At 36.2% G+C, this 22,928-nt stretch overlaps 3 protein-coding genes and 2 non-coding genes across 8 annotated transcripts; 3 read left to right on the forward strand and 2 right to left on the reverse strand.

The window, feature by feature from the left end:
- On the forward strand, nt 1-10,256 carry LOC114308126 (U-box domain-containing protein). Of its 4 annotated transcripts, none has more exons than XR_014328360.1 (17): nt 25-1,272; nt 2,549-2,753; nt 3,030-3,181; nt 3,290-3,590; nt 3,792-3,944; nt 5,479-5,682; nt 5,782-5,894; nt 6,045-6,159; nt 7,471-7,560; nt 7,665-7,868; nt 7,961-8,056; nt 8,177-8,299; nt 9,072-9,164; nt 9,295-9,459; nt 9,650-9,739; nt 9,823-10,134; nt 10,230-10,256. XR_014328360.1 is itself a non-coding variant. In XM_028253618.2 (16 exons), exons 1-16 carry the CDS (start codon nt 437-439, stop codon nt 9,934-9,936), a joined length of 3,054 nt encoding a protein of 1,017 aa, XP_028109419.2. In that variant the 5' UTR covers nt 1-436; the 3' UTR covers nt 9,937-10,256. The 4 variants fall into 4 exon arrangements, 2 of the variants coding, with proteins under 2 accessions (XP_028109419.2, XP_028109428.2); XR_014328361.1 differs by having other exon boundaries at nt 49-1,272; nt 6,048-6,159; XM_028253618.2 differs by having other exon boundaries at nt 1-1,272; nt 9,823-10,256.
- Nucleotides 10,257-11,389: 1,133 nt separating this feature from the next.
- LOC114308973 (UDP-glycosyltransferase 708G1) lies at nt 11,390-13,071 on the forward strand. Its single transcript, XM_028254661.2, has one exon. The coding sequence runs from the start codon at nt 11,523-11,525 to the stop codon at nt 12,930-12,932; it is 1,410 nt and encodes a 469-aa protein (XP_028110462.2). The 5' UTR covers nt 11,390-11,522; the 3' UTR covers nt 12,933-13,071.
- A 1,834-nt stretch (nt 13,072-14,905) lies between these two features.
- On the forward strand, nt 14,906-17,627 carry LOC114322128 (protein FAR1-RELATED SEQUENCE 5-like). Its single transcript, XM_028269380.2, has 3 exons — nt 14,906-17,236; nt 17,323-17,454; nt 17,559-17,627. The coding sequence occupies exons 1-3, from the start codon at nt 14,906-14,908 to the stop codon at nt 17,625-17,627; spliced, it is 2,532 nt and encodes an 843-aa protein (XP_028125181.2).
- A 4,576-nt stretch (nt 17,628-22,203) lies between these two features.
- Nucleotides 22,204-22,298, reverse strand: LOC114276388 (small nucleolar RNA SNORD24). The gene has a single exon (XR_003634193.2). It is a non-coding gene; the product is annotated as a small nucleolar RNA SNORD24 (small nucleolar RNA).
- Nucleotides 22,299-22,406: 108 nt separating this feature from the next.
- LOC114276389 (small nucleolar RNA R12) lies at nt 22,407-22,493 on the reverse strand. The gene has a single exon (XR_003634194.2). It is a non-coding gene; the product is annotated as a small nucleolar RNA R12 (small nucleolar RNA).
- Nucleotides 22,494-22,928: the final 435 nt, after the last annotated feature.

Raw genomic sequence — 22,928 nt, forward strand, 5'->3', positions numbered from 1 at the left:
AACCCAAATCGTTGTTTTTTTTTTTTTTTTTTTTTTTTTTTTTTTTTTTTTGCAGTCGGTAGCATTGTTGATATAATTATCATCAATTTGTTCAATATATAAACTAGGATTTCCTCGAAGTCGTCAAAAGAGATGATACTTGAAACCCTCGAGAGACCCAACAATGTCTGTGTGCTCTACTCTCTCTCTCTATCTCTCCTTGTAAGTATGAGTTCATCACTCTGCTCTTTCATCGAACTATATCATTGCCAAACCATGTTACTCTCTGACCTGTGTTCTTGATCCTCTAAAACACAAACCCTGAATCATGAACACCATACCCATCTCTTTGTGTTTGTAAATGCTACCACTCGACTCATTCGAAGCTTGAATTCGATTTTCAATTTCATTATACACACACACACACACACGCAAAGGGTTTTATAGATTGGGCGTTATGGCGAGTCAAAAACCCCAAAGGTCTCCTGTGGAAATCGAGGATATTATTCTCAGGAAGATCTTTCTTGTAACCCTAATTGATTCGATGGAGAACGATGCTAGGATAGTCTATTTGGAGATGACTGCGGCTGAAATTCTCAGTGAGGGGAAAGAATTGAGACTGTCTAGGGATTTGATGGAGAGGGTTTTGATCGATCGGCTTTCGGGGAATTTTTCATCGGCCGAACCTCCGTTTCGGTATCTTATTGGGTGTTACCGTCGAGCGTATGATGAGGGGAAGAAGATTGCTAATATGAAAGATAAGGTTGTGAGGTCTGAGATGGAATCGGTTGTTAAACAAGCTAAGAAATTGTCGGTCTCGTATTGCAGGATTCATTTGGCTATTCCTGATATGTTTCCGAATTGGGAAACGAGTAAGTCGAATGTGTCCCCGTTGTTGCCGTTGATTTTCTCGGAAGTTCCGAGCTCAGTTGATGGGTTTGGAGGTAGTAGCAGTAGCAGTGCTGTTGCTTGTCCTCCTGGGTTTCTGCAAGAGTTTTTTAGGGATTCGGATTTCGATAGTTTGGACCCTATTTTTAAGCAATTATATGAAGACTTGCGGGGAAGTGTACTTCCAGTGACTGCTCTAGGAAATTTTCAGCAGCCTTTGAGGGCTTTGTTGTTTTTGATTAGTTTTCCAATTGCTGCAAAGTCTCTGGTGAACCACCTTTGGTGGATTCCCAAGAGTTCGTATATGAATGGTCGTGCAATCGAGATGACAAGCATTTTGGGCCCTTTTTTCCGTGTTAGTGCTCTTCCAGATCATAGCATGTTCAAAAGCCAGCCTGATGTTGGGTGAGTTCCATTTTCTTTTTTCCTGGTTTGTTGTATTTTGCTTATAATTGCAATTTTGTTTATCTCATGTTTCTTTTTCTTTTTTGTTTTTGTATGTTATAAGAATCTGTATAATATATATGGCATAACTCTTGGGTAGTGGATGCCTTATTTTGTAGTGTTTTGGTTATATTAAGTGAATGTGCAAGAAAATTGCAATATAAATAGGACATAGTATAAGACTAGAGAAATAAATAAATAAGAGTAGAAAATAGACATCCAATAACCAAAGGTGCAATTTGAGAGAACAAAAACTTCATCTTACATTAAAATGACTGGATCAAAAAAGAAGGAAAATTGAGTTTTCACTCAAACTAAATTTATGGAAAGTGAGATGAGCATAAGAAAAGATTGGTGTATATCTAATGAAGTGTGACTATGTGAGAATTTGGTTTGATTATTGGTGCCAATTGTCGAGACTGAAGTTACACATTAAACATGTTTTTTTCCTGGTCTTTGTTATTCAACTACTGATAGTTCTGTATGCAAGTGACTTCGTGTAGTTATTTGATTGCATGATTTCTTGGGTGACTGCATGATTCTGATTTGTTTTATATGGATCTGCTTTTGTTGGTTTTATATTTGTTGTGATGGATTGAACAAGTTTGAGATACCTGTAATTTAAGCACTTTGTTGTTGAGAAGTTCTTTTTAAAACTGTTTTATGGAGATGGGCTGAATAAAATTTTGGTGGAAGAAGCTTATTTGGGAAAATTGTCTCGTGTGGAAGGCAGTTTGTGATAACATTTTGACTACTGATTTCTTGTGGCGAGGATATTAACTAGCCCTTTTGACTTATTAAATGGCTCTACTTATTTTGGTAAGTTATATGCAAATCTGATTTTCAGGAGTTGGATCACCTAATAATACATTTGTGCATTCAATCAGGCCTTTTATTTTGCTAGATTTTGGGGGTCACATAGTTGTATACTTCCTTAGTCAAAGGAGTTTTCCTATATAGAGGATGATTCTGGATGAATTTTTTCTTTGGATGCATACTTTTTTCCTTCCCTTGTTTTTCTTAAGGTCAATTTGTATAGCCTTCATGAAGTAGAAAAAACTATATAAATATTTAGGTGTTGACTTTTTTGTTGGATTTTCTTATTGAAGTCTTTGCCTAAGAGTCCTATGTATTTGTTTCTTCAAAATGAATCTGTAGTTTTGTGATGATTTTGGATGTGATACACTGCTTAAGAAAGCTTTCTTACTTCAGAGTGTTTGTCTCTTGTAAACACCAGACAGCAGTGCTTCTCAGAAGCATCAACACGTCGTCCGGCAGATTTATCTTCTTCATTCACAACAATTAAAACTGTCATGAATAATCTGTATAATGGTCTGGTAGAAGTTCTTCGATGTCTCCTCAAAAATGCTGAAACTCGTGAACATGTCCTTGAGTATCTTGGAGAGGTGATAAATCAAAACTCATCAAGGGCCCATATACAGGTATGATTTCTGATTATAGCATCATTCAAGATACAGTTGCGATGTCCAAATATTATGAAGACATAGTATTGTTAAATATTAATAATCTCACATACCAAACAACATGCTAGAACTAGTTACCCAATGTTGTTGCTTCCTAAAAATGTCTCTAGTGAAAGGAGACGCCACGGTTTTACCGGTTCCTGTTCTCTGTTTTGCTCTGATGAAGTACAGATTTTGAGAAACTTGCCCCCTCTTCTTTAATTTTGACCTTGCCTCTTAATGTATTGGTCTCAGGTTGACCCAATGACTTGTGCAAGTTCAGGAATGTTTGTCAATCTCAGTGTTGTTATGCTTCATCTATGTGAGCCATTTCTAGATGCAAATTTAACAAAGAGGGACAAAATTGATCCGAAATATGTATTTTACAGTACTCGGTTGGATTTAAGGTGAGAGTCTTCTGTTCCCTATCTATTAGGTTTTTTCCTTTCTATTTTTTCCCCTCCTCTCTGATCTCTTCCCTTTGTTCTTGAATATTGCTCATAAACCTATATTAGAGGATTGACTGCTCTACATGCGTCATCGGAAGAAGTAACTGAATGGTTAGATAAAGAAAATCCTCAGAAAACTGTTGTCTCTAAACAACAAAATGATGGAGAAAATCGGTTGCTACAGTCTCAAGAAGCTACCAGTTCTGGTACTAATGTCGGCGTACCTTCACTTCTCCACAATAAGCCAATGTCCAGTTGTGTTGGAAAAGCTAAATACACATTTATTTGTGAATGTTTCTTTATGACTGCAAGGGTGCTAAACTTGGGCCTCTTGAAAGCATTTTCTGACTTTAAGCATCTTGTTCAGGTAATGAAATGCTTTCTCTGTGCAGATAGAAAGACCAAATTAGTCTTTTGTAATGGCCTGTCTGTTGTTTTAGTAATTTTAAAAGTTTTATTTTTTATTTTCAATTTTTTTTCCCTTTCTTCCAGGAACTGCATTTCTTTTAATTTGTTCATATTGTTTCTTTCATTAATTCTTGATGTCTGTTGTTTGAATGGAATTCAGGATATCTCAAGATGCGAAGATACTCTCTCCACTTTCAAAGCCATGCAGGGGCAAGCACCGTCAGCGCAGCTGGATCTGGATATAGATCGCCTAGAGAAAGAAATTGAGTTATATTCGGAGGAAAAGCTATGTTATGAAGCTCAGATACTTAGGGTATATCATCTTTGCGTGCGTGTGTGGGTGGGTGGGTGGGTGTGCATGTGTTTGTGTGTGTGTGTATATATTGTCCATGTTTAAGATTTGATGGCTTTCTTTTGTTTAACTTTGTTGATAATATCTTTTAGACTTTATGTTGGTTTTACATACTGTGCTAGTGACAGTAGTTTCCATAGTTGACATCATTTTTTTTAACTCAAACAATTATGCTTATTCAATTAATTATGTTCGATGTTCACCCGCTGATTTGTCATTATTTGTCAAATTTCATGGCCTCTCTTCTCATCCAATGCACTACGTTCAATTTAAGACAAGGTTCAGAGTAGACAACTGGTTGGTTGCAGATCTGTTGCCATATGGCTTGGGTAAATCAGGGAGAAACTAAGAATTTAAAAACTAGCAGGAATCTTGACGATTTACCAAGAAAATTGCTAGGGGATGGCGCACATGTCTCTCTTTTGTTGCCAAACTACTTCATTAAGTCTGGTTTCTGGTGGAGGTCTTGGTTGGCAACTATTGTTCTGCTGTTATCATGGAGAGTGATTGTTCACTATCTTCCTTTTGGGGGAGCTTGTGTAGGGCTTAGATATTTTTTGCAGCAACAAAATATCTGATAATTTTCATTGGTCAGGGATGGAAGCTAAAATTTGATTTTTTGGGGGTGGATGAATGCTTCTCTAGTTTTTTTTTCTCCAAAATACAAGCTTCTTTATTTTGAAAAAAATAAAATTTAGAAACCTGGTTTTTGTCTTGGGGAAGAACAATGAATTGATTGTACATGATTTTTTTGGTTGTGTACTGTTATATTTAAAAAACCCTTGTTGGACCCCCCCCAAATAACCAGTTTATTGGGATCATAAGAAATGTTTTGAATCTTAAAAGCTTCTCTTCTTCGCTAGGATATTGGTTCATGGCTAGAGGAAACAAAGTGGGATTCTGTATCATTCAAAAGAAGATAATGGCCTTGTGGCTGAATATTTTTCCGTTGTCAATTGCTTATCCAAGCAATTACGGTTAGGCCATGTTCAGTTGGGTTAGAATATCTCTTTATTAATCAAAAGGTTGCCATTTTTAATTTAATTTAATTTAATTTTTTTCAGTTCGTCATATGTAGTTTTTATACAGATAGAAGTTATTTTATCTTGGAATATGGGTTTTAAACAGCGTATCAGAGTATTTTTTGTGTTGCTTATGAAAAAAGAAGAATATTTTGTGTTGATGCACATGCCCTTTGCATATAGTTCTACTCACTGTAGCATTCTAGTAATTTAAGAAGTTAGCTTCTTCATGTATTATAATATGTGTGTACCATTATGCAATGATTTAAATATTGCCAGGAAATCAGAGTATTTTAATTTGTTATGACTTCCCATAAGGATTGAAACTTAGATCTACACTGCAGGTTTGCCCCATCATCTACCAACTAAGCCAAAGCTTGTTGGTCAATGGAAACTGCTTGCTGATTTATAAAATTAAATAATCTGTTCTCATGTTGGTTACTGACATGATGGGTCCACTGCTTTATTCTTAGGATGGGGAAATTCTTCACCGTGCGCTGTCTTTTTACCGGTTAATGGTGGTTTGGTTGGTCGATCTGGTTGGTGGTTTTAAAATGCCTCTGCCTTCTACATGCCCAATGGAATTTGCATGCATGCCAGAACACTTTGTGGAAGATGCCATGGAATTGCTTATTTTTGCTTCTCGGATTCCTAAAGCTTTAGACGGTGTCTCACTGGTACCTTACATACCAAAAATTATCATGAATGTATGGCGTGCTTATTCTCCATAGGTCTTTGACATCTTTAGTATATTTTGGTTCATTCTTGCTTGACAGGATGATTTTATGAACTTTATTATCATGTTCATGGCAAGTCCAGATTTCATCAGAAATCCGTATCTAAGAGCAAAAATGGTTGAAGTGCTTAATTGTTGGATGCCCCGTAGAAGGTATTTTCATATTTCCCAATTTACAGAAATAGAAGGCTCACTGATTCCTGTCTTTATTTATTTTTCCACATAAACGGGAAAAAAACATTCTTTTTTTGTTGGTTCTTCTGAATATTTTAGGTATTTACTGCCTTAAACTTTTGCACGCAGCAGCTCATCCGTCACAGCTACTCTATTTGAAGGACACCAACTGTCTCTAGAGTATCTCGTAAGGAATCTTCTAAAGCTTTATGTCGACATCGAGTTCACAGGTTCACACACACAGGTGATTTGCCACCCAGATATTATCATTGACTCATTCTTGAGACCTCAAGTTTTACCCTTTTCTTATTTTATTTTTATTAAATTCTTATTGTTCCGTTTTGGTACAGACCTAATCTTATGCTTCTGCGTGGTTCTTCTTCTTTGCTGACATATTCTTCTTCCCCTTCTTAGATGCTCTGAGTCCTCTTTTAATAAATGTTGATTTTAAATGTTTGAGATTCCTTGACATCATAGTTCTTTCCTATTAGGTGCCAAAAACATTGGTATTTTCATACTTTCATTCTGAAGCTTTATGTTTAGATCAAATTCACAGGATTTTCTTTAATTCAATAAGCATCAAAAGCGTCTAGCATTGTCTCTGGATTGTTTAGTAAGACAAGATGAACATCGGTTCATCGGTTTGGACTTCCACATGGATGGAGCAAGATTAATCTATTGTCTTTTTGGCTTCCAGAACAGCATTACCTGGTGTGATCTGGACTAAGGCATGAAGTGCTAATCAGTCCAAAAATTCCCAATTACTAGGTTTAATTATCTTTTGTTGTTTTGGGTTGGGTTTCAGGCAATGGTGGTGATACCGCTAGACGTTTATCACGCTGGCTGTTTTATTTATTTATTTAATTATGTTGCTGGAATGAGTCAAATTATTCAATTTTCTTTCACACTCAATTCTAGTCCCTTTCTCGAGGATATTCTCATGTTCTAAATTTGCTTCATATGATCAAGTCCATTGAAATTTCCAACATTTGACTTTCAACTTTCAAGTATGGAAAGCTTTAGGCTGTGTTTGGTTAGCTTCTCCAAACATATTTTCACCTCTTGTTTTAAGTGTCTTGCTTGTTTAGAGTTTTTAAAAATTAATTCCACATCCACTTTTGAAAACTCTTTCCAAGGTGGGAATATTTGGGTTAACTGGTCGTCCTCCCAGACGTCTGGCAGGTGCTATTTTTTAATTTTTTTTTACAGTTGGCACCTGTTATTTTTTATATTTTAAATAAAAAAAATTCGGAATTTTTTAAATTTTTTTATGAGCTTTGAATAGAATTTTGAGTTGTGTGTTTGGTTATGAGTTATAAGTTTTTGTATCAAATATCATATGTCACATCAAAAATTCCAAACTCAATTTAAAATTCTTTTAAAACTCTTTTCAAAATTCCTAACCAAACAAATTTTTCACACTCAAATCATAATTCCAAAACTCACAAACTCAAAATAGAACTCTATTCTCAAATCATAATTCCAAAATTCTTCCAAACACCACCTTATAGTCTCTGCTTTTTGATTGGCTTTTTTGTTCTGCGTCCTTGTGCAGTTCTATGACAAGTTCAACATCCGCCATAATATTGCAGAACTTCTCGAATACCTATGGCAGGTTCCTAGTCACCGCAATGCATGGAGACAGGTAGAGTCATATTCATGAACTGTAATGTGTACAATTTCTTTTTGCAAGCCCTGTGAATTTAGGTGAACAAAACTTTTACACCTTCCATTTGTATGCTGTTCCAGATTGCCAAGGAAGAAGAGAAGGGCGTGTATTTGAACTTCTTAAACTTCCTGATCAATGATAGCATTTTTCTTCTTGATGAAAGTCTTAACAAAATTCTTGAACTCAAAGAGCTGGAAGCTGAGATGTCTAACACCGCGGAATGGGAGCGAAGACCAGCCCAAGAGAGGCAGGAGAGGACCCGATTGTTCCACTCCCAAGAAAATGTCATTTTCTTTTTTCCTTTTTTTTTTTGGGTTGCTGTAGTTGTTTGCCCCTTTAACCCCTAGTAATATTTAAATTTCTTTGGTGCATTTAGATCATTCGCATTGATATGAAGTTGGCAAATGAAGATGTGAGCATGCTATCATTTACTTCTGAGCAGATTACAGCTCCCTTCCTACTGCCAGAGATGGTAATGTGTTTTCTCCTCTGTATTCATGACATTATCTTGCTGAAATTGTTCAGTCAGATCTCAATGAATTTTACTCTGTTATATTGGTTTCAAACCAAAGTTGGGTGTTTCTTCTTTCAGGTTGAGAGAGTAGCCAGCATGCTTAATTACTTTTTGTTGCAACTTGTGGGGCCCCAAAGGAAATCTCTTTATTTAAAGGATCCTGACAAGTATGAGTTCCATCCAAAGCAGTTGCTTAAGCAGGTTGGCATTAAAAAGAAATCTCAATTTTGTCTGTGAACAGTATGTTTTTTATTCGGGGAATAACTTAGATTAAGAAACACTTAAATAGATGGTGCTTCTAAATACACCCCATTTTTTCTTTCTACACCCCTAATTAATGAATTTTTATTACAATTCTACACCCCTTAAATAAAAAACCAAATTTTTTCCCCACTCACCCAACATACACCAATTATCATAAGCTATCTCTTTTCCCAACTCTCTCCTATTCTCATTATCATTCAAAAGTCATACCAATCTCATATAAATAGTTATTGTTGTTTCATTTACATTTATTTGAGTAATGAGGATTCTAAATGAAAATTTGAGGAATGAGGACTCTAAATGACAACGTGCATATTTTTCTACATAATTGGTGATACCTTTTTCTTAGGTTCAAGTTTTGTTAGGTCAACTAGGCCCAAAAAATACATACTTGATTTGTTCGGATATATGTAAATGCAACAGAGCAAATGTTCAACCTTAGTTGGCCATACGACCTTTGTTTGTTTGGTAAACCAGGACTGAACAGAGCTTCTAACAAACTTCAACGGATTGGGGATTCCTGATTCTAGGAGCATTTGTGTTGAACATGATACTCCACACCTCTACCTGTATTGTCCCTGGGTATATAGCATGTTTTTACAGTAAAAAAATCTGTTTTGCTTGTTTGCTCAAAAACTTGTTACGCATGTTATGCAAGTACAGTTTGGATAAAAAGAAACAATATTGACTTAAATGCTTTGATTTGAAGATTGCCAACATTTATGTTCATCTGGCAAGGGGTGATAAAGAGAATATTTTTCCGGCTGCCATCACCAGGGATGGTCGATCATACAATGATCAGGTAACTAAAGTTGCAGATGATTATTTTTACTACTTCTCTATGTTGATATTTTGAAAAAATTGGAGGGTTCTTGTTCTCTCCTAAAGGAGTATAATTGGTCAAGTGTGATCTAATGGTTTGAATCTCCCAGTTGTTTAGTGCTGCAGCAGATGTCCTCTGGAGAATTCATGAAGATGGAAGAATTGTGCAGGAATTTGTTGAGCTAGGTGCAAAAGCCAAAGTTGCAGCTTCTGAGGCCATGGACACTGAAGCCACTCTTGGAGAGATACCTGATGAGTTCCTTGACCCAATTCAAGTAAGTTTTGTCTTCAGTGTTTTTGGGTTATAAAATAAAATATAGTTTGATATTAAAAGCCAACCATACATACTAATGTTTGAGCATGATGATTTGGAATTAAAGTTTTTGTAATTCATTTATTTGTCATGCCATGTTGTTCTTAGTTTAAGAAAACCGCCACATGCTGATTACTTTTCTTGATGAGCAGTACACTTTAATGAAGGATCCAGTGATTTTACCATCTTCTAGAATCACAGTCGATCGGCCTGTTATTCAGAGACATCTTCTTAGCGACACGGTACCTCATAGCCTTATTTTTTACATACACATTTTTATATATAGATATTGTAGATGCTTATAATTATTTTGTATGAATTGCAGACGGACCCTTTCAATCGTTCTCATCTAACTTCAGATATGCTGATTCCCGACACTGAGCTGAAGGCGAAAATTGATGAGTTCATTAGGTCACAAGAATTAAAGAGGCACACTTAAGTCCTGAGCCAAGGCTGCAATGCAAACCACATATGTTGCAATGAATTTAGTTTATTTTTAAAAAATGGTGGTTAAATTCCTATTTTGTAAATGCGCAAATTAAGATATCTTACTTCTATTTTCTTTTTCTTTTTTTAATTTATAATTTTTGATCAGGGGAGAAAAAGTGAAAACACAATGAGCAAAAAGAAATTCAGGGTTAGTATTTTGTCACTGAAATTCCCCTGTAAAAAGTGGATTGTAAGTGCTGTACTCCAGTTCAAATTGTTTTTACATTAATTTTATTTAATCAGGTTTGGAAGACATTGAAGCCTTAAAAAGTTTTCTAGAATTTAAAACAGGAGGGACGTTTGTATTTTTTGTAGGACTGGAGTTGATGGCGTATCCGTGATGACAACGTGGTATCAATCCATCTACATCTTCAATTTCGCCAATTTCTTTTCCACCAACCCTAATGTCCAACACCCCGAATTTTCAAATCCTTACCTTTGATACTTACAGTGGTGATCTTGCCCTTTGTTTACCTTCTTCCTCCTCTTTTGAGTTCATTACCTCAGCCGTTCTCTGCCATATTTTCTGATTTTGTTGTTGCAATAGTCGCTCCAATCCCTTGGTATTCCAAGTTGCATCATCTCCACAACCTCTGCTCGATGTAGATGAAAAATGGAAAACACTACTTGCCAAGAAAATTTGTCAAGAAACTCATTGATTGAGATCTATTTTGTGTATTGTGGGGTTTGCACGCATAATAAATTTGAATATTATATTGATGTTTATGGGTAAAATTTTTAGTAAAAATTTCTAGGGGAAGAGAAGGAAAGAGAGATCATGGGGAATGTGAAAAACATAAAGAGTGGGAAACAAATGTATGCTTTGTTTTTATTTCTTATTTTTCATCATGGCAGCCTCTTTAAATCCATGTTTCGATGTGATTTTTAATTATCAGTTTGGGTGGCTTTCAAATGATTCAATTTGGTATCTTTCTTGTAGAGTATGGCCAATCAATTCTTGCTGATCTATGCAATTAAAAATAACAACAAACAAGCAAACTTTATGATATTAAAATTAATGAAGCATGCATAATGATAATTATAATGATAGAAAGGGAGAGAAAGAATTGGAAAACCATCATAACAATGACATTGAGATTATATAAATTGTTAGTTGGAAATAGACATGAGAATGATTCTACTATAAAATTGCATTATTTGCAGGGACAAGATCTTTCATGGGGGCTGCTCAATCAAATCTAAAATTGTTTGTTTTATTTTAAATTTCCAAATTAGATTCCTTTATGGTGTGTTTGGTTGGAGGATTTGGGGAGGGATTTGGAAAGAGAAAGGGAAAAGGTGTGTGAAACTATGTGAAATTTAGGCATGTTTTATTCATATTTCACCTACCTTTTCCATTTCCCTTTCCAAATCCTTCCTCAAATCCCTCAACCAAACACAACATTAATAAACCAACAAACTAGCAAACAAGAAATGATTGAAATTGCCAAGATTTAAAAGTTTGAAAACATGCCTTCATGACTGATTAACTGTGAATTCCTGATCAGTTTTGCACAAAGCATACTCAGACAAACCATGTTGAACCTCACCAGCACTGGAGCAGAACCCCCTCGTGTCGTGTTCTTCCCAAGCCCCGGCATGGGCCATTTAACACCCTTTCTCCGCCTCGCAGTGATGCTAGCTTCGCGCAACTGTGTTGTCACAGTCATCAGCACACAACCAACCGTTTGCGCTGAAGAGTCTGCTCAATTTTCTAGCTTCTTTTCTAGCCATCCAAACATCACAAGCCTCGAGCTCAAGATTCTTCAAGAAAACAGCTCCAATTCCTGCAGTGATGATGCTTTCATTACCCAATTCCGAGCAATCAATCGCTCTGTTCACCTCCTACCTCCTCTCCTATCTTCTTTACCTCAACCAATCTCGGCCATCTTTTCTGATTTTGTTGTAGCAGCTAGCCTTGCTCAAATCACTTATGATCTTGGCATTCCCAACTATATTGTCTCTACTACCTCTGCTCGGTGTTATTCCACCGTAGCCTACCTTCCTACATTGTTGTCCGATACTCTTGCTAAATTTAAGGTTGATTTTGGAGAAATTTACATCCCGGGTTTAGCCTCGCTTCCAAAATCAATCGTTCCACCCTCATGGCTCGATGATTCGCCATCGAATCATTTGCTTTCTGACTACTTAATACCGAATGCTCAATCTCTACCAAAAGTTGATGGTGTCTTATTGAACTCATTTAATGGGTTCGAACCAGAAACAATATCCGCCCTCTTGGATGGTAGAGCATTAAACCATCTCCCACCTCTTTACCCAGTTGGTCCACTCGAGCCTTCCAAGATTGAGAAATTGCATGGTCTTCCGTGGCTGGATGACCAAACTACGAAGTCAATTGTGTATGTTAATTTTGGAAGGAGAACGGTCTTGTCAGAGAATCAAATGAAAGAACTAGGCAAAGGATTGGAGAGAAGTGGATTCCCATTCCTATGGGTCTTAGGAGCCAATGAAGCAGGCGAAGATGAAAAGAAGAAGCTCCAAGAACTCCTAGGTGAATCCTTCCTTGAAAAAACCAAGAATAGGGGGGTGGTAATGAAAAGATGGGTGAACCAGGCGGCAATTCTGGCACACCATGCCATTGGAGGATTCGTCAATCAATGCAAATGGGACTCGGTGACGGAAGCAGCCAGGGAAGGGGTACCAATTTTGGCATGGCCGCAACACGGGGACCACAAGATGAATGCCGAAGTGGTAGAGAAGGCGGGGTTGGGGATGTGGGTGAAGGACTGGGGTTGGGGTGGGGAGAGGTTGGTGAAAGGTGAAGAGATTGAGGAGAGAGTGAGAGAGTTGATGGGAGATGAGAAATTGAGGGAAAGTGCTAAGAAAGTTGGGAAAGAGGCTAGGGAAGCTTTTGAAGTTAGTGGGAGCTCTGAGAATGCACTAATGGCAGTCATTGAAATGTTGAAGGAGAGAGATGGTAAGTAGGTGGTATTAGTTTAATGGGATGTATAGAAGGAACGGAAGTTTGATGTAGTAGTAGTAGTTGTTGTTTGTTCATTTCTCTCTGTCATTTCCTACTTTCATGTGGTTTTCAAGTTTGAACTTGTAGTGTTTCGCTTTCATATGATTTTTTCAAACTCTGTAATGGCATAAATCTCTCTAGAGTGATCTCCTAAAGTGGATGATCCGACGGCTCAGAATACTCCTCACCAAAACGACGTCGTTTTGGTGAGGACTTCCAAAAAAAAAAAAAAAAAAAAAAACATTTTTTGCCGATTTCAAAATTCCCCCCAGGCTGAAGAATATGATTCCAGCGGGAAGAAGCAGACCTGCGAAAGGAGAGAGGGAAGAAAAGTTACAGACCAGGTCGCCCCCGCCGTGCATCCCGTCGGAATATCATTCCAGTGGGAAGAAGCAAACCTCCTTTTATCTCTCTGTTTTTCTCTCTCAATTTTCTTTCCAGTTTCTCGGAAAATTACAGAAAACAGAGAGATTTTCATGGAAATTCGATGAGATTTAGTAACTAAAATGTTGAACTCGCTCTTCTGTTAGAAGATCTGGAGCTCGCGATTGAGGTTTGTAAATTGTTGTCTAACTTCGATTTTCTATCTTTTTTGTGTAGAGATTTTCAATGCTTGCTTCCACACACACACACCTGCCCTTTTTGGTATTTTGTTATGATATAAATCAATCTATGCAGTCACGATTCTTTTGTTATCAAATCTATTTATTCATTTGTCTCAATACACTTCAACAGTATAGTTTTATATCTCGAGAATTTTGTTTCTCAAAATGTCCAAGAAATGATGCAGTTGAGAGTATATTGGGACAAAAAAATACTGAGACTTGGGAACATGGGATTTGAAGTGGATTTGGCTTTGATTTCTTTAAATTTGCTATCAATTTCGCAATATTCCTTTAATTCATTCACGCTGTTGTGAAGACAAACCCAAGTATAAAAAGGTATTTGAAAAAATCAGAATAAAATCAAGTTCGATTTTGCAATTTAGCTGATGATTTGATGTTCTCTGCTATTGCAGTTTCACAGAATTTGGAATCAGTTTCAGAGAATTTGGAATCAGTTATTTTTCTTCAAGCAAGTTGCATCTTGTTTTTCTGTTTCAGGTATAGCTGTTTCAAAATTTGATTTTCATTTTGTAATGTTTTTGGGTTCGTTGTTGGTTTAATTTTTTTGGATTCCTATCTATGTTGTTGGGAATAGTAAATTTCTCACTTTCCTCCCCTCACCCAGAATCTGAGATTTTCCCAAATCTTCTCCTCCTCCTCCTCCTTTGTTTGGCAGCCGATAAAATAATGCTTACTGAAGATAAGAGATTAAGAGTTGAATTTATTTCAAAAATGGAATTTCTGTTTCTTTCCCATTTTTGTCACTCATCAGTTCCTCAATCTCAACGCTGAAGAATAAACTAAAATTAAAGCTATTGTGCTTGTTTTTCCTTTTGTCAATTATTAATTTAGGAAGTGTCTATTGTGCTTGTTTTTCCTTTTGTCAATTTGGTTTCTAATTAAATGTGAGGAAGAAGAAGAAACTTAAAATGTTTATTATTATAGTATTTTCTATTTAAGGCCCAAGGAAATACAAATTAAAGTAAGCATATGATTAGTTTTTTTAGTTTTGTTGCACTAATTTTCCTTTGAACTCTTAGTTAGCAAACATGGGATTTCAATTTATAGAAAATGACTAGTTACAAATATGGAAAGGTAGCTGATGCTTTACTAGTGAATTTATCTGCTTCATTTCTTATTTGGCCTGATTTGGTCTAGTAATTATTGATCATAAGAATGTAAAAATTATTAATTAGTAGAATTTTTCCTTGTTTGTTTATATATATTCAGGTGGTACGTTTGTTATTCGTTAATTATCTTATTCGGTTTGTATACAGTTTTTATGCTAATATTGAGCACTTTTTTATTTTTAAGTGACTTGGCACATTGATATGGAACCTAACAATCATGAGAATGACGGGGGTGAGTGTGATTGGAAGCCTAGAGTTCGCATGACATTTGATACAGAACAAGAAGCATATGATTTCTATAATACTTATGGAGGAAGGTTGGGCTTTAGTATTAGAAGGGGTTATGTAAACAAGAGCAAAGAGGGGCAAATCACTTCAAGGCAATTTGTTTGTAATAAGGAAGGATTTCGGGTTGTCGACAAGCGAGATTCATTAACAAAAAATCCTAGGCAGGAAGTGAGGACTGGTTGTCAAGCCCGACTTGTCATTAAGTGGGATAGGAATATTCAGAAATTTTTTGTTAGTGATTTTGTTGAACAACATAATCATATCTTCGTACCACCAGAATGTACGCATATGTTACCATCCCAAAGGAAGATATCTGCATCACAGGCAACCGAAATAGATTTAGCCGAAAAATCTGGAATCCGTCTTAATGCTGCATTTGAGCTCATGGGTAATGAAGTTGGTGGAAGGGAGTCGCTTGGGTTTACAAAACTTGACCAAAAAAATTATTTGAGAACGAAGAGGCAAAACAGTTTAGCATATAGGGAGGCAGGTAGCATTTTGCAATATTTTCGTGACAAATCATTGGAGAATCCATCTTTTTTTTACTCGGTCCAATTAGATAACGAGGAGCAGATTACGAACATATTTTGGGCCGATGCTCAGATGATCATGGATTATGGGCAATTTGGTGATGTTGTCACTTTCGACACTACTTACAAGTTAAATAGTGCACATAGACCATTTGCGTCTTTTGTTGGATTACACCATCATAGGGAAACTGTGGTATTTGGTGCAGCTTTGATGTATGATGAGACTGCCGATTCTTTCGTATGGCTTTTTAGAAGATTCTTGGAGGCAATGTCAAGTATGGCTCCAAAAACAATTTTTACGGATCAGGATGCTGCAATGGCTAAGGCCATACCTATTGTCATGCCTAACACAACCCACCGCCTTTGCACTTGGCATTTGATGCAAAATGCATTAAGGCATGCAAATTCTATCTTCAAGGATAAGGCGATGAAGGATAAGGGGATGAAGAGTGTTTTATACAAGTTTATGTACGACATTGAGGATGAGGAAGAGTTTATGTTAAAATGGGAGGAAATGCTTGACAAGTATGAAGTAACAGATAATCATTGGTTGAAGTTAACATTTGGGGTCAAGGAAAAATGGGGTTGGCCATATGTTAGAAATGCATGGGGTGCGGGCATGAGTAGCACTCAACTTAGTGAATCCTTTAATGCTTTCTTGAAGGATTTCATTCAGTCTGATCATAACTTAATGCAATTTTTCATGCATTTTGATCGAGTTCTGTCTGAGAAAAGGTACAAAGAGTTACAAGCTGAATATGCTCTATGCCAAAAGTTGCCCAGGGTGAATATTAAAGTGAAGATTATGGAGCAAGCTGCAGCTGTTTACACAAATAAAATTTTTGAAGAATTTCAGGATGAGTATGTCAAGTCCCTTGAAGTCAACATTGAAGAAATTGAAAATGATGGTGAGAGTACCGTTTATACAGTTCTTGATAGTGATGGTATAAAGGTGAGGAAGGTGAGGCAGGAGTGTGATGATTCGGTCACTTGCAATTGTAGGAAGTTTGAAATGAAGGGCATTTTGTGTAGTCATTGTTTGAAGATCCTTAGAGAAAGACTCAATTTGAAAGAGATTCCTTCACAATATATTCTGAAGAGATGGACTAAAAAAGCAAGATCTGAAAATGTGAAAGATAGGTGTGGGCATGATATTCAGGTTGATGCAAGATTGCATCAAACTTCACGTTATAGGTCATTGATGGCAATATTTAGATCAGTAGCGTGTAGAGCTTCTGAAAGTGAGGAAACATATAATTTGACGGTCGAGAAAGCGGATGAATTAATTGCAGACATTGAAACCATGTTAAGCACAAAATTCAATATGCCTTGTTCAGATACTATTCAACAAGAAAGCCCCCCCAACACATGCCCCGAAAGCTTTGAAGTGGATGGTGTAGCGGATAAAAATGTAGTCCAAGCAAAAGGACTCAAGAGAAAAGAGTGCACTAGCAAGGGACGAAGGCGGACAAAAGGTGGTTTGGAGCTTGCGTTGGCAAAGAAAAATAAAACAAGTTCACATAATGCTTCTCAAACTTCCATGTCTGTTACTCCTCAAACTCCTCCCTTATTTTCGGCAAGTGCTCCTGAAGCACCTCCCTTAATTCCTCAGTCGGCTCCTTTATTTTCAAGTGTTCCTCAACTTCCTCCATTCTCGCCGAGTGTTCCTCAAGTTAGAGCTTCTCCGTCTCAATTTATGTATCCCGCCTATGATGTAAGTTAGTTTAATAAAAAGTTTTAGTATGGATTTGTAGCTGACTATTATCATTTTAGATTGATATGTGTTTGTTATTGTTGCAGCCAAATTTTCTTCATCATAATATGCATTTTGCAATGCCATCAATGTATTCCGTCCATGGAACCTATCAAGCATTGCTTAACAATGCAAGTAGTTATCACTCGCAAGCTTCAAATAGTCCCGCATGTAGTGAAGTAATTTTTTTTTCACCTTTCCTCTTTTATTTTGTCATTCATTCATGTAAAGTTCCATTTTATTTTATGGTTCCTTTGATGTAATGTTAATTTTTTTTTTGTAGGTACTATATGGTCGTGGTCGTGGGCGTGGCCGTGGGCATGGGGATGTGGATCACACGCCAACATCTTAGCGTTATTTTGTTTTGGAAATTTTTGTGAATTTTTTTGTTGGATATGTAATATTCAAACTTGTCATCAAACTGTTGCTAAAAATTTTCTGTTCAAATTACTCAGTAAATGTTGCTGAAACTTCCCTTGAAATGTTGAAATTTTGATTAATTTGTAGTTATAAATTTCAAGTTATAAATTTCTTTTCATAATTATTTTCTTTACTTCTTGTATTAATTCTGTTAAAAATGGTATGCAGGTAATTGCAGTGGTCGTTCGAATCCTACAATGGACAAGAATCAATTAATCAATAAAGGACAAATTAAATTTGTAAAAAGTAACAGATTCATTTATATAACAGGTACTTACATATTTTCTTGGGCAAACAAAATAGACACGTCCTTTATTTCCATTCGCATTGGTTCGTACAATACGCATGGAAGCTATTCTTTCACAATTACAAAACCTTTGCTTTAATCTGAAGTTCGTATTATCAATAGAAGATGAAGCCATTTTTTTTTTTCTGCATAAAAAACAAGTTATTAACAAGTGTGTTAGGAAAGTCAAGTTATCACAGTATAATTCTACAGATTTTCTTGAAACTGTTCTAGACCATTCCATCCCATAGCATTAATGCACCTCAATCATATAGCATAGGGGTTGTCTCAATGATATTTGCAACAACCACATCCAACATTTTCATAACTATTTAATAATTTGTCCACATTTAAACAGACACCCCTGACATGCAAACCAAGGAAGAGGTAAAGTACCCTTAAATAAGAAGATAAAAATGTTGCTTGTCTGACCTTGGACTCTTTGTACAGACCACCACCTGATCAAAAAAGAAGATAAAAATCAAACTCCAATTGCATCTCAGACAAGATTTCAGAGAGCAAATCCCCTACTTCAAAAACCTGAATCAGAAGATTCAGAATATCAATTAAATGAAAGCTGTGAGTGCACCTTTTCAGCAACCAAAAATGCTGAATAGAACCCAACACCAAATTGACCAATTAAACCATTGTCAGCTCCAAGATCCTTATTTTCCTACACAAACAGTCACACAATTAGTTTCAATAGCAATGAAAATATTGAGGTTCAGTCAGCAACTGATAATTCGAAATAGACAACGTGAAGAGAAACAAGTACCTTAAGAGCCTTCAAGAATTTCGAAGTACCACTCTGAGCAATAGTTCCAAGGCAGTCTAATTGAAACTCTTTTTATATCTTTATGATCTGTTACTGGATGGATATGTTAGTATCATCAGCTTCTGGATGTCTAGAACCAATATTTCTTACATGCGGTCTGTATAATCATAATGTTTATTTCCAGTATTGCATAAACATGCCATTAACATAAAAGCAAATCACATTTGTTACACTTATTTGCTTATTCTTCAAACAAATTATGGATGAAAGTTGAATACTTTTTTAGCTTGCAGATTGCTTAATCAACTTCATATTAGGTTATTCTTCAAAATATTGGTGGCAGGAGTATATTGTTCTCCTTTCTCTTAATTACAGTTCTACAAACCATTATGATTCCTGTATGTTCTGCCCATGAAATCTGGTTACAATAATACAAAAGAAAGAGCATTGAGGAATTTTCTTGCTCATCCTTGAGCAATAGATGGCTTAAAGGATTAATGTGTTTTTAAAAACTAGTGTATTATAAACAGAACGCCAAAAATGGGGCGAAACATGTGCACACCCAAAATCCTGAATCCTATAAGCTATACAACCACTGGCATATACATATCAGCGTTTGTCTCATCCAATTACGTAGGGTTGGGTACGTAGATCTATTTCCTCAATTTGGTTGTTTCACAATCATATCCTCAGTTTACTTCAACATAGTAATGTTTGTTCTTATCACCTCAATTAATAGGACTGGAAAGTGGTCAAAAATTGATCTAGGAAATCCCCATTGTTTGAAAGAAAACTCCTCGACCCAACTACTATCTAATAGGAATCTGTCTATCCTACTACATCTCTCCCCATCTTGTGCATTACACTAGGTAAAGCTTCTACCCCTCATTGGCAAATCAACTAGGCTCAGTTGATCAATCATATCATTGAAGTCATTCATGCCTCTCTCCCTTTTTCAGCATCCCTTCATTTCACTTAGAAATCTAATTTTGTTGAAATCTCCACCCATGCACCATGGATTAGGAAAGGAAAGTTCAATCTCCTTAATACTTCCCAAAGCTGCCTTCTCTTGCTAACATCAGTTGGAGCATAGACATTCACCACAGAACACTCAAAAGATACACCAGCATACCATGTCATTATCTTCATAAACAGATCTGTATAACACCCATACTCCTCCATTGGTAGTTCAGACTTCAGCTACCCGTGCGCCTGCAGCAATCGTCTCCAAATTACTACATTCTAGCTGGATTATCTTCTCTACCACGTTAGCCTCATTTCCACCAAAATCTATTCTAAGCGATTTCCCCATCTGGACAGTTGCTTTAGCCTCCTTAATCAGCCTTCCCCTTCTTCTATTCGATTCACTATTAAATGATAATGAATTTGAGATTGTAGCAGTAGTTGCTCTAAAGATGGGAAAATTCTATGAAGTAGTAGAACAAATGAGATGGGAACAGAAGAGTTCATTTAACAGCTAATGGACTAGAACAAATAGTGAAAGTAAGGTACGATTGGGCGTGATGTGTGCACAGTTCGAAGGAGCAAATTATCAAACAGTTGGTGTGTGAACATTCCAACTGAGTGAGTAAGAAAACAATGTTGGTGTTTCCCTTCTTTTTTTTCGTTTTCCAGGTAACCAAACAGAAATAAAGGGTGCAAATCAATGAACAAACTCATATACCAATTTTCGAGAGATTATTGAGTGTAAAATCTACAAGCAAAACTGAAATAAGATTGAAATACATATATATCTACACATATATATGTGTATAAAGGGTGCAAATCAATGATTTAAGCAATACATGAAATAGAAAACCCTAACTTCTTAGCAAGATGGGGCGACGGGATAGGGAATGAAATGAGAGACCGAAGCTTACGGCAGAGAGAGAGACTAGTGGCGACTGCGACGGTGGGGCGACGGGACGACTGCGACGGTGGGGCGACAGCGGGGCGACTGCGACGGTGGGGCGACGAGATGCACAACGGAGCAGCCTCTCTCAGTCTTCTTCCCTCTCTCCTTTCACGGCTCTGCTTCTTCCCGCTCGTCTGATATACCTCTTCAGCCTGGGGGGGAATTTTGAAATCGAAAATGCTGTTTTTTTTGTTTTTTGGAAAATCCTCACCAAAACGACGTCGTTTTGGTGAGGCTGAAGCACAGCCGTCCGATCATCCACTTCAGGAGATCACTCTAGAGAATAACTCTAGAGGATCCGGACGCATAAATCTCATGCAATCAGAAATAACGCCACGTTGGCTTAGTAAAATAAAAGTACACTGAATTAAGACTTATGGGACTTGAATGATGGCTTCATTTTCCTATATAAGAATTGAATTTGAACAAAACATTATTTTTATATTTAAAATTAGAGAATTTTGATTCAGGGTACTTAACTTTATTGTTCCTGATGTGAAATCAAGCTATAGAACTATGCATAGGGATGGCAATGTGGGTTAATGGGGTGAATATTAATTTCCCATCCCCATTCCCCTATAATAAATTTTTCTCATTCCCCATTCTCTATGGGTACCACCCTCCCCATTTTCTAATGGGTTTGGATTTTCCCCAACCCACTTTAATCCCCATTTTTATTTTATTTTTATTTTTTATATGTAATGTTAACAATCACTTTTTTTTTTCTTTTTTTTTTTTAACTAAATATACTTTCAATCTTTTTCAATTTTTTTCTTTCTTTTTTAATATATTTAATGTTAACAACTTTTTTTATTTATTTTTATTTTTATTTTTTTTAAGGTTCACAACAAAAACTAAATATACCTTCAATCTTTTTTCTTTCTTTTTAAATATATTTAATGTTAACAACTTTTTTTTTTTTTTTTTTTTTTTAAAGGTTCACAACAAAATCTAAATATACTTTCAATCTTTTTTCTTTCTTTTTAAATATATTTAATGTTAACAACTTTTCTTTTTCTTTTTATTTTTTTTTTATTTTTTTAAGGGGAAATCGGTCTAAGGTCCCTATCCAACTTTTAGTAATAGATTAGGTCCACAATCTGTTCTTTTGTAGTCTAAGGTCCCTCACCCCATTCCCACTCCTAAACTCACCCATCTCACACCACTCTCACCACCACCACCACTGCCAGAATCTCGCTACTCTCTTCCACTCCTCCAAATCCCCAAACTCAACCTTCTTTCTTTCTTCCCCATTATTATAAACACTCTGCTTCTAAAATTTTCCAGAACCTGCTTCATCTCTCTCTCTCTGTGGTGGCCATCGAGTCTCTCCTGCTTTTTCATAATCTCAAGTTCATTTTGAGGTTGTTGTTGGACAATATGATGGCTACACTGAGGACCCGACAGTTTCAGACAACTCAAATACTGCCACTTTTGCAACTATTTGACTCTTATGATTTCCAAATCACACACTAGTGCTAACAAAAAAATATATATATATAACAAAATAAATACTGATATAGAAGAAAAGAGGCCACAGAGATCTTGGTGGATAGGAATCATCAGGGGGAGTTTTGAAACAAAACTTACTCAAGAGTAGCAAATATTTGTAATCACATCACCGGCCTTTCCTTTCTTATTCTTCGAATCAAAGTCGGAATAAATATTAAAAATACTAATTGAAATGTATAATACTATAATCTTTACAAATAAATAGAGATTGGGGCACATGATGAAGAGTCAGCAGCAGATTGTGATATCATCTCTTTTTAAAATAAGAGAAATCATTGGGAATCCGTCTGATTTATTTCATCATCCTACAACATCACGGCCACCAAAGTTTTATAAAAAAAAATGTAGGTATAAATAAAACTGTGAATGTATGTATCTACCTTGTCACCACCGATAAATTCTCATTCTGTATATGCATATAAAGTATTGAATATGGCCCAATGATAGATCCTTTGATTCACTCAAAATTATTGGAATCCAATCAAGGAATTGCAATATTAGGCGCAGTAGAAGATTACATATCTCTGCAACCAATCAAGTGTCATCAACAATTAGCTGAGGATGCTCTCCCTCTCTCCGCAGGACTACGTACTCTACCCTAAAGCCACCGCCCTTGGTTGCATTTTTTGAATATCTATATCTATTATATATATATATATATATATATATATATATAGGAGGAGGTGACGGCGGGTTTGCGAAAAGAAACCCTACCTAATGATTTTCTTTGGATTGTGTGATTTTT

This window comes from Camellia sinensis, chromosome 4 (genome assembly GCF_055761805.1).
Source record: "Camellia sinensis isolate YWXY chromosome 4, ASM5576180v1, whole genome shotgun sequence".
NCBI lineage: Eukaryota > Viridiplantae > Streptophyta > Magnoliopsida > Ericales > Theaceae > Camellia > Camellia sinensis.